At 37.1% G+C, this 11,872-nt stretch overlaps 1 protein-coding gene across 1 annotated transcript; it reads left to right on the top strand.

Moving 5' to 3' along the window:
- Window positions 1-504: 504 nt before the first annotated feature.
- LOC311292534 (protein NLRC3-like) lies at window positions 505-7,186 on the top strand (the record flags this gene model as incomplete). Its single annotated transcript, XM_084412254.1, has 7 exons — window positions 505-687; window positions 1,525-1,654; window positions 2,263-2,367; window positions 2,746-2,853; window positions 4,584-4,668; window positions 4,947-5,142; window positions 5,238-7,186. The coding sequence occupies exons 2-7, from the start codon at window positions 1,596-1,598 to the stop codon at window positions 7,184-7,186; spliced, it is 2,502 nt and encodes an 833-aa protein (XP_084268380.1). The 5' UTR covers window positions 505-687; window positions 1,525-1,595.
- Window positions 7,187-11,872: the final 4,686 nt, after the last annotated feature.

An 11,872-nucleotide genomic window follows, 5' to 3' on the forward strand; every position in this document is an offset into this window, starting at 1 on the left:
AGGCCGCCTATAGGCGGTTATAGGACATGACACAAATTAATACATTTTGAAGCCACTAGATGGCGCTCTTCTCACTTGAATTTTTTTTTTTTTTAGGCCTGCACTCTATTTTGATGTGAAATGTTGCATTTATTGAAAAATAAAATAAATAAAATAAAAAAATATATATTAATTCTAATGGAAAAAATAGCTCATAAAAATTATATAATTAATGCAAAGTAGGCCTATCATAAAAAATTCTAAAACTTCTAAATAATAATCAGAAAACATTATAGAACAAAAATATATTTGATTGGTTATCCTGGGAAAAAGTAAAGTAAAATGTTAAGGCTTCGCCCGTTTTCGGGCGGGAGGAAGCTAAGTGTGACTATTTTACGAAGAAGCCCAGAGGTAAACAGGATTTAGAGATGTGGTATAATATCCCGCTCCAGTGCAGTAGGTGTCGGTGTGCAACTGTTCAGCTGTTCCAAACCCTCCTGTAAAACACACGAAGAAGAGGAAAACGAAAGTAAAACTGCTGAAACCTAAACCTGTTGCTCACTAATAACACTCGCGGCCATTTATGAGTTTAATCCACAATCCATCGAGACCAGGAAGAGATTCTGAGAACGACGCGCGCGGACTGACAACAAGCGTTACTGAGTTTAAAATACTGATAAACTCTCTTCTTAGTGGACAAGACTGCAAGTAAGTTTAATACATTCTCCATTAAAGTCATTTGTAATTATTAAGAACTTTATATTGTATATTAAGCGAGATTTAAATGTGAAGTTACAGAAGGCTGTTCTTCTGCTACTCCGAACAGACGAAGAATCTGAAAGACATTACAATCTTTTGAAGTTAAAACACAAAACGTTTTATTGAGAAAGGGTTATTGAAAACAAACATGTTTCTGAAAGTTTTCTCCCATTTCCTCTTCCGTTTTAGGGTGTTGTTTTTGTGATGTGAAATTGAAAGTATTTTTGAATCAGACATTTACAGTAGACAGACAGATGAAGCCTAAAGGGAATGAACGACAATCTGCTGTTATTAAACTGAATATTTCAGTTCAGATATAGCAATTATGATTAGTAGTTATACAGTATGTCTATTATAATTCAGGTTACTTTTACTCAATCAGTTATTTTAGGATCATTTAAAAGTAATGAAATCAATCATCATTGTGAACTTGAAGTAATGATTAAATGACAAACGATTCAACAATTAATAAAGATTGGGTAAATATGATTGTAAAATGATAAACTGTAATAGAGAAGATAACACATTGGGTTCAATTTTCCCACTCAAAGTTTTAAACACAATTTCTGTTCCCCAATGAATTAATATTTAGAGTCAGTTAAACTCACTAAACAATCAGAAATGATTAAGACCATTCGGTTATTTTACATGGCAATATATTTGTCTGTAACTCACTTTATTTTATAGATTGTTTTTGCTGTTGCTGTTGTTGATGATAACTCAGCATTCTTCATTATTGTCTTAAATAAGATGTTCTTCATCTGTGTAAAATGGTGTCATTTCCAGGTGATGCTGAAGGATTGAGTGTTTTCAGAAAGCAGTGCTGATCAGTTTTTCAGTGTCAGTTTAGCTGCAGTATGTCAGAGGAAAGAGGAAAGGACTCTCTCTCTCAGATGAGTCTCTCAGAGAAACACAGGTAAGACTGCGTCTGTTTTCATCAGTTTAAACTCCACTGGACTTTGTGTTTCCCTGTCAATAACTAAACTTTAAGCATTGTTTTATATTTGCACAACTTCAATTTTTAACTTCTTAAATTAACTCTGACATTGTCTATAAAGACCTGTTTGCTCTATAGAAAATATCACAGTTAATAATTTGTTAATAACCTTCTAGATGCTGAATTAATCCAAATAAATGACTTTAGTTTTTAGATCATAAAATTATTGGCAGACATTAGGAAACAACTATACACTTAATTTAATTCAAGTATGCTAACACAACTGTGTCACACAGACATTTCTGCTCTCTATTTCTGTCAATAAACAAAAACTTGACATGTTCTCATAAATTAGAGTGAAGTATTTTTTAACATGTTTAATCTCACTCATGTATATTAAAGAAATCATTTAACTAATGTGAGCCAGTAAATAAAATAGTAGTTAACTATTAAACAGTAAATTGTGTGAGTGTGTGTATTTCTGTGGAGGATTAGATAAAGACACAGATGTGTTTCACACACAGTTGATCCTCCTTTACTAAAGTGTTTTCTCTCTCTCTCTCTCTCTCTGTTCTTTGTGTCATCAGTGTAAGATCAGGCTCACATGTGTCCAGCTCTGTGTCTCTGAAGAGTGATCGGTCTAAAGATTATCCACCACACTTCAGTGAGAAAACACCATCATCTAATAAAAGGTATTTTGTGTGTTTACATTACATTATATTGTTGTATTATTTGTCTTCAGTGGTGTATATGATTGATCTTGACTGAATAAAACAATAAGTCTCAATAAAACTCAATTCCTGGGAACCTTATGAAACTCATTCAGTAACACAATTACACAGGCAGCCACAAGGAGAAACACTATTTACTATGGAAAATTCACTAATTCACTATGGAAAATAGATCATGAAACTAAACATGTATATATTTATCCATCCGACTGTAGTCATAAATGGACAAATGCACAGCTATACTGCATTTAATTACTATTTGCAATATTAAATCTTTTCAAATGAGACTAAAGTATCTCCTTTACTAAAGTGTTTTCTCTCTGTTCTTTGTGTCATCAGTGTAAGATCAGGCTCACATGTGTCCAGCTCTGAGTCTCTGAAGAGTGATCGGTCTAAAGGTGGAAATCCACCAGACTTCAGTGAGAAAACACCATCATCTAATAAAAGGTATTTCATGAGTTTCAAATTTTTTGTCACACATTGACTGTGTTTAAAAGTTATATCAGTGAATACCAATCATGAAACATTTTTAGATCAAATATTTATCATAAATCCGATCAAATATTTATTAGAGTATTCACTAGGGGTGACCCCGAATAGTCGAAGATTCGATGCTTCGATAGGAGGAGCCTGATTCGACTACCGATCTCACGGTCGAATCTTCGCAGAGGTGTTATGAAACGAGGATCATGCCACTTTGGCTATATGAGGGCGCTCAATGTCTGATTTCTCAAAGAACTATCGGTTTTCTGTCAATACGTTAATATTCAGCCTATTATGATAATGCTGTATATAAAAATGTGCAAAGAAAGAAGTGTTTTTAACGTGCGTGAATAAATCCAAACACCCCGTGACAGATTTAAGTTTCACTTTCAATCCGTGACCGACAGAGGAGCGTCTTCGCGGCAAGGATTTAAATCTTTAACAATGTCTGGGATAAGAAAATGTAAAGTGTGGATATACACCATCAGAAAGGATATTCTCCAAGGCTGGATTTAGCATCAGGAAAACCATGATCGCACTTCTGCCGGCCAAAGTTAACAAGTTGGTTTTCCACGGGACATTCTAAAATGCTTAACGTGTAAAAAGCTTTTAAAACGCTTAAAAGGCACTTTAACGCAGTGGCTTAATGCATGTACACAGTAGGCCTACACACTTTATTAAGAAACCATACTATGTGCAGATAAGCAGATGAACCCAGAATATGAACACAATGCGTTCCTACTATAGTAAAGCGTTTTCATATTTTAATTTAACTATTTTAGGAGATTAAGTCATTAAATGTTTTTCACGTTAAGTGTTTTAGAATGTATTTTATCCGCGCGCACAATTTAAAAAGACTCCAATGGACACAGACAGAGTGAAAGACTGGATTTGTTCTCTCGATCAGGTAGGGTACAAGTGATTTCAAAACTTTCAGCCGGTTCTAATTTGATTTTTGGATGCTGTGAACATTTTTAGCTAAAAAGACTGCCACTCCAGTTTAGCATTTATTGTTGTTTCTGCAGTTAAAAAGACAAAGTTGACAATTCTGACTAACTCTCGTTATTTTAATAATTTCTTTTTTATTTTTATTTTATTTATTGATCTGTCAGGGTTATCTAATCTAACTATTTGTGGCTTGTGTTTTGAATATATGTTCCCCTGCACTTTAGGCATTTTGCACACATTTGCTCCTCATGTTGTGACTTGATTCTGATTTATTTCGTTTTGTATTTTTATGTATTAGAAAAGTATATTCTGTTCTAATTACATTTTGTAAATTAATTGTTTATTTTTTCGGTGCATCGATGTTGTGCTGTTCTTAGAGCCTGCTCGCACAGCCGGTAATTTAGCCGATTTAATTTGATTTGCATGTGAAATGTAAATTCTGTCTGCAGTGTGGCCTTTCTGGAGTTATTTATGTTATTTCTTAGTTTTATTGATTCAAAATGTTTTTATACATTTTCTTCTATATCTTTGTGATTTTCTGTACATCGCGGCTTTGAAATGTTAAAGCCCCGCCCCCATTCACATGATTCGACTATTAGTCGACTATAGACAAGATTTAACGATTCTGATTCGACTATGAAAATCCATAGTCGGGGACACCCCTAGTATTCACAGCAAATGCTTATTTCTCTTTCTGTGATATTTTGACCGGAAAATCAGTATTTATTTTATTTATTTGATTACAGGCTTCAATATGAGACATTAGACTCAGACGTTCAGACTCACAGGAACCAAGAGAATTTCAAAGACAATCTTCTAGGAATCTTCCAGGTAGGAAAACACATTTTTATAAATGTTTAATATTTACAAAAAACAAATATGTTATTGAAAAACAAATTTAATTCCTCTAGATCACTATTTTTCCTTTGAAGCAAGTATATATTTTTTATTTTTCTATTTGTTACAAATAACAGCTGGTTAACATGTTAGTCTTTTAACTGGATTTTTTTATTTTTTATAGATATAATAGTTATTGAATAAATTGTGTTGACCAAATGTAGATGTAAATTTGGTTTAAATTGTGTCTTTTTTCTTACTTTTGTTTGTAGGATCTTGAGAGCAAAATAATCACATTTCTGAAGAATGAACTGGAGAAGTTTAAGAAAATATTACAAAAAGAGAACACACAACACTTTGTGAAGGACTTTATTGAGAACAGATCCAGTATCAAAGAATCAGCTCTTGATCTCACACTACATTACCTGAGAGAGATGAAGCAAGATGAAGCTGCTGATGCTCTAGAAGGTAAGAGACTCATGATCATCTGTCTGATTGTCTCTTATAAATGTAGGAGAGAAAATGAAGACTAAAACTATCTATTTTCTGTTCCTGTGTTTTAGAAGAGCTGTTCTTCATTCCTCAGCTGAAATGTGGCCTAAAGAAGAAGTATCAATGTGTGTTTGAAGGAATTGCGAAGCAAGGTGACTCCACACTTCTGAATAACATCTACACAGATCTCTATATCACTCAGGGTGGCAGTGAACAGGTCAATACTGAACATGAGGTGAGACAGATTGAAGTTGCTTCCAGGCGTCATGAAGCACAAGAGATACAGGTTGAATGCACACATTTGTTTGAAGCTCCTGAACAAGACGAGGAGATCCGAACTGTACTGACAAAAGGAGTCGCTGGCATCGGGAAATCAGTCTCTGTGCAAAAGTTTGTTCTGGACTGGGCTGAAGGAAAAGAAAATCAAGATATCACCTTCATATTTCCTCTTCCATTCAGAGAGATGAACTTAAAGGAGAAAGAAAAACTAAGTTTGATGGACCTTATAACTCAATTTTTCCCAGAGACAAAAGGACTGAACCTTACAAGAAGGAATCAATTCAAAGTGCTGTTCATCCTTGATGGACTGGACGAATGTCGCCTTCCTCTGAAGTTTGATTGTAACGAGACGTGGCGTGATGTGTCGTCACCAGCCTCTCTGGATGTTCTCCTAACGAACCTCATGAAGGGAAATCTGCTTCCTTCTGCTCTCATCTGGTTTACCACCAGACCAGCAGCTGCCAGTAAGATTCCTCCTGACTGTATCGACCGGCTGACAGAGATACGAGGATTCAGTGACGCACAAAAGCAAGAGTACTTCAAAAAAAGATTCACTGATCAGAATCAGGCCAACACAATCATAGATCACATTAAACAATCAAAGAGTCTCTTTATCATGTGCCACATCCCAGTCTTCTGCTGGATTTCAGCCACGGTTCTCCAGAACATTCTGGAGGAGAAAAGAAATAATGATGTGAAAAACACTCAGGCTGATGAGATCTCTAAAACACTGCAGGAATCAAACACTGAAGACACTCCCAAGACCCTGACACAAATGTACACACACTTTCTCCGCTTTCAGATCCAGCAGAGCCGCCGAAAGTATGATGGAGAATACACACCAGATGTTTCCTGGGATAAAGACGCCATCCTTTCACTGGGGAAACTGGCATTTCATCAGCTAGAAAGAAACAACCTGATCTTCTATGACACAGACCTGGAAGCCTGTGGTATTGACGTCTATAAGGCATCAGTGTACTCAGGCATGTGTACCCAGATCTTTAAGGAGGAAACAGGGATCGTTTTTGGTACCATGTACTGCTTTGTTCACTTGAGCATTCAAGAGTTTATTGCAGCCCTTTATGCACATCTGTTTCTAGGCATCAACAAGACAAGTGTGTTTGATCATGAGTCTACAGAACAGGAAAACAGAAATGAAACCATGATTGATTTTCTCAAGACTGCAGTGGACAAGGCGCTCGAGAGTGACAATGGACACCTGGACCTTTTCCTTCGCTTCCTCCTCGGTCTGTCACTCCAGTCCAATCGACGACTCTTACGAGGTCTGTTGACACAGCAAGACGACAAGGTGCTCGAGAGTGACAATGGACACCTGGACATTTTCCGTCGCTTCCGCCTCGGTCTGTCACTCCAGTCCAATCGACGACCCTTACGAGGTTTGTTGACACAGCAAGATGGCAATGACCAGAGGAACAAGGAAATAGTTCAGTACATCAAGCAGAAATTAGAAGATGATCTTCCTGCAGAGAGATCCATCAATCTGTTCTACTGTCTGAATGAACTGAACGACCAAACTCTGGTGAAAGAGATTCAGACCCACCTTAGCAAAGGAAGTCTCTCATCTGGTGACCTTTCACCTGCCCAGTGGTCTGCTTTAGCCTTTGTGTTGTTGACATCAGAGGAAGAGCTGGAGGAGTTTGAGCTTCAGAAATTCAAGAAATCAGACGAGTGTCTCATTAGATTATCGGCAGTCATCAAAACCTCCAGAAGAGCTCTGTAAGTCTTTTAATATATTTTGTCATGTTTTGCTCTCATCTGAAAATGTCTACATTACTCTATAGTGATTCCTCATCATGAACATGAACTTATCCCTGTAAAGCCTGAGATATATGAAATAATAGTCTGATTTTTATTTTTTTTTCTAGTGGAGACAGTTTATCAAACCTTTAGAAAAAATATAAAATACCTTGTAAAAATGTTTGCATGTTTTACATCATATGATACACCAGACTGTTATGACTTATATAGAATTATATATTAGCTCATACTCATACTTGAGGGGAAAAAAGTATATATTTTATTCATATACCCAAACTGGGGGAAAGAATGCTATTTGGTACATATGTTATTTATATTGCCAAAATGAAAGATGAAATCTTTCTGAAATTTTGAAAGGTTATAATATAAAACATTGATATTTTTATAAAACAGGCTATACATACATTATACATTACTAATACATTATCGGTTGCTACTGTATCTCCCAATAATGTGATATTTTAAATGCTTAGTTTATGTAAAAAGTGTTTATGTAAAAAAATTATAATGGAAAATATATTTAATATTTATTTTTTGAAAAATGTATTGAATGTGCTCCATCTATTTCTGTGGTGTGATTTATTTCCCTTGTAGGTTAAATGATTGTAACTTAACAGACAAAAGCTGTTCAGCTCTGGCTGCAGTTCTTGGATCAGATGCCAATCTGAAAGAGCTGAACATGAACAATAATAATCTGCAGGATTCAGGAGTGAAGCTGCTCTGCACTGGACTGAAGAAGTGTAAATTAGAGATACTGAGGTAAGTTGAGCCACAGGAGTCACATGACGAGAGTGAGGCTCGATGACTGACAGAGCGATGCTGGAGACAACAGCGCAAGAGAAATTCTTGGTTACTAATGTACGCCTCATTCCCTAATAGAGGAAACAGAGACATTATGTTAAAGACTGACAAATGGGGTCAGTTCCAATCACCTCTGAGTTCTAGAAAAATGGCCAGTGGAATTTGCATGCCCAGCAACTCCCCCGTACATACGGCTGTATAAGATTGCGGCACACATCCACTCATTCAGGTTTATGCAGAGGAGCCGAGACGGGGTCCCGGCCATTCAGTGGGATAGTTCAGGGTTGTGGCAGGAGGTACATGACGTCTCTATTCCCTCCATCAGGGGGCTAACAAATGGGGTCCCTAATTCGTAACTTCCCTATGACCCCACGAATGCCCAAAATGCTAGTCCTTCATGCCAACGGGATGGTAGGGACAGGGCTTACCATGGAGATGGTCATAGCTGCTGTTCTTGATTATGTTAGTTCACAGGAAGAGTTCTTTGGCTCTCTTCTTCATTTTCCTTACAGCCATAAAAAATATTGGAAACTAGCGAACATAACATAGGGAAACTGCTCTTTATGCTGAAGCGCCAAGTGGGGAATCGCTGCACTTATCCATGCAATACGCCAGTGAAACACCACTGAATGTGCCATAGACCACCAGAAAGAGAGGCTTCCTTATTGTAGAGGCGACTGGAAGAGCGATCATTCAGATTTATATTGTTCAGGTTTAACTGATTAATCAGCTGAATGTTTTCCTCTCTGTTCTAGACTCTCTAACTGCAGAGTGACAGAAGAAGGTTATAAAGCTCTGGCTTCAGCTCTGAGATCAAACCCTTCACACCTGATAGAGCTGGATCTCACAGGAAATGATCCTGGACAATCAGGAGTGAAGCAGCTCAGTGATTTACTGCAGGATCCAGACTGTCAACTGAAGACACTGAGGTGACACAGGATGAAATAATTAACTAAATTAGCTCTATGCAGGCTAAATATTCATATTTGTTGCATCAAGATCAGATCAAATGCTATGGGCTCTGTCATGATGATGATAACTGTCAACACAGTTTAGTTGTGATACGAGCTACAGGTCAAGTAGACATTATGGGTCAGTATATGTGCTGATATTCTGGAGTATGTTATACCTTGAAAATTAACATGGACAATTTTGTTTTCGTGCACACTTGTCATAACCTTTTCACTAGTTTGCCTGCCCATTCAGCCTTAAAGATTAATAGTAAACTAACTTGGCTTGCCGTCCTTGGAGGAGGCTCGAAAAAGTATTGCAAAGACAGCAAGCTGGGCAATAAACCGTGAATGGTTTGGCGATATAGGTATAGGTAGAAAAGACTTAAGACATTAAGCCCTCTCCCCCTCAAAGATGAGTAGAATATTTTGCTGAAGTCACTATGGAGAAATATACAGTGGCTCATGGGGTGAATCTCTTGTGGAAGCTAAGAAAAAACGAAGGGGCTCCAGCTTGGAGCAGGGGTAGAAATCACTGATGCAGCAGTGAAAAGAATGGAGGTTATTGCGAGCGGAGTGAGAAATCATTGCTGTGCCAGTTAGAAATATAATTTTCTTTGAAAGTTGGTGCGAAATTGCTGTTGCGGCAGCAGAGATACATTTTTATTCTGAAAGCTGGTGTGGGAGCTGTGGCTGAAATCACTGCTGCGGCAGTGAGAAACAAAGTTCAATCTGAAAGCTGGTGTGAGACCACTTGCTGAAATCACTACTGTGGTAGTGAGAGAAATGTAGTCTGAAAGCTAGCGGGAGACCAGTGGCCAACATCACTACTGTGGTAATGAGAGAAAAATACTCTGAAAGCTGGTGTGAGACCAGTTGCTGAAATCACTACTGTGGTAATGAGAGAAAAGTACTCTGAAAGCTGGCGTGAGAGCTGTGGCTGAAATCACTGTTGTGGCAGTGATAAATGAAGTTTACTCTGAAAGCTGGCGTGAGACCAGTGGCCAACATCACTACTGCGGTAATGAGAGAGATGTACTCAGGGCCATCGCCAGAACATATAGAATGGGGGGCATTTAATTTTCAAGGGGGAGGGCACACTTTTTTATGATCACCAGAACAGACATTCACCAAAACAATAACATCCTGTATTTAGCCTAATAAAACAGAAATAGACCAAGTTCTATATTATAACAACGCCAGAACACAAAGTAAAATGTAAAAAAAAAAAAATACATTTTCTAATCATAGGCGGAGGGTGAACCAACACCATGAGGATATGCGATTCCCCTTTAAAAACATTTACCATTTACAGAATTTGGCATGGCAGAAAACTTGCATAGAGCGCTCATTTTATAATAATAAAGCGGTTATACAATTTCATTGCGATTTCACAAAGTCCCATTATTATCAGTTAAGCTGATGCACAACGAATGTCTTACTGCTTATTATAACGAGAGGATTGCCAATATTCTTTATTACGGAGAGAACTGATCCTAGACCAGCATTTATGGACAGCTTTTCCTTCTAAAAGCAATCAGAATCATATGGAAGCTTGTTTCCACCACAGAATAAAAATAAATAAAAGATAATTGCGACTTTTTATCTCACAATTCTGAAAAAAAAAAAATGCACTCATTTGCGAGTTTAACTCACAATTCTATTATACATGCAATTACTACTGTATATCACACAATTCTAACTTTATTAGGGATGGGCATTTCAAGCAAAAATAATATTCGATAATCGCTGGGAATTATTCGATTATTACTCAAAAATCGCCCCGCATGCTCACTGGTAAAACGTGTTCACTCAAATACCGGTCCGACATTAAGTTTCTCTGTACTTTAATAGGCTATACGTGTTGTAGTCAGTAAAGGAAACATAGGCTATCTAGTTTCAAATTTATGTTTAAATATATAATGTTATTTTTAAATTTCATCTATGTTGATTATATGAAAAGGGAACAGCATGAGTAAGATAGGATCATAAGATGCGCAATATATCGGGAGACATATTGAGTGGGTCAGACATGATTTTGACCACTTCATTAAGTTTTGTTTTGTTGAAAGCCTTTCTTTAAAGTAAATTTCGTTTTGTATAAATTGTATCTTAATTTTAATCAGTGTTTCATCAACAAATTGCCTGGATTTAAAAAATAAGAAGCAAATATAGCCGACATCAGGACATGGAAGCGCCAGAGCGATCACTTGAGTTGCCCGTGAACTGGAGCTTATATTATAAATTAATCGAAACTCAGAGTAGTATAGGCTACTTGCCTCACAGACATGATGAGAAATATATATATAGAAAGCTTGAAATGTTTAAATCAAACAAAACAATTCAAAATGAAAAGAAACAGTTGGCTATACTCTCTGCTTATGTAATCCGTATCGTATGAAATGTGCATTTCTCTCTAGAGGCGCGTTCACTACTGCGAACATGGCAAGTCAGCATCGTCAACCGACACTGACACAGAAAACACTAGTTTATTAATAAACTATTAAAATGTCTCCTTGCTATATTTGACACATTGATAATCATTACTTTTGCCGGTTCTTTGTGACAGTTTTTTAGTGTGTAATTGGCAGCGACGTCACCCACTGGTTACATGAACGCGTCACCACCTCATCATTAAGTCCGTGGCCAGGGGTTAGCCTTGCCTGTTGCGGCTCCGACTGATTTCCGATTCATAATACTGAAGACAGTTTAAACTTACCATTGTCGATATTAGTGCTCCTGTGAGCTAAATAACCTACTGCTGAAGACATCATGGCCAAATCCACTGAATTAAGGTTATTTGCTCTCAATAGTAAATTCACTGAATGACCATGATGATTAGGGGGGCACTTTGTGTCATCACAATGCCCACCCTTGGCGACGGGCCTGGATGTACC

The sequence above is a fragment of the Rutilus rutilus genome, assembly GCF_951802725.1.
Source record: "Rutilus rutilus genome assembly, chromosome: 6".
Taxonomy (NCBI): Eukaryota; Metazoa; Chordata; class Actinopteri; order Cypriniformes; family Leuciscidae; genus Rutilus; species Rutilus rutilus.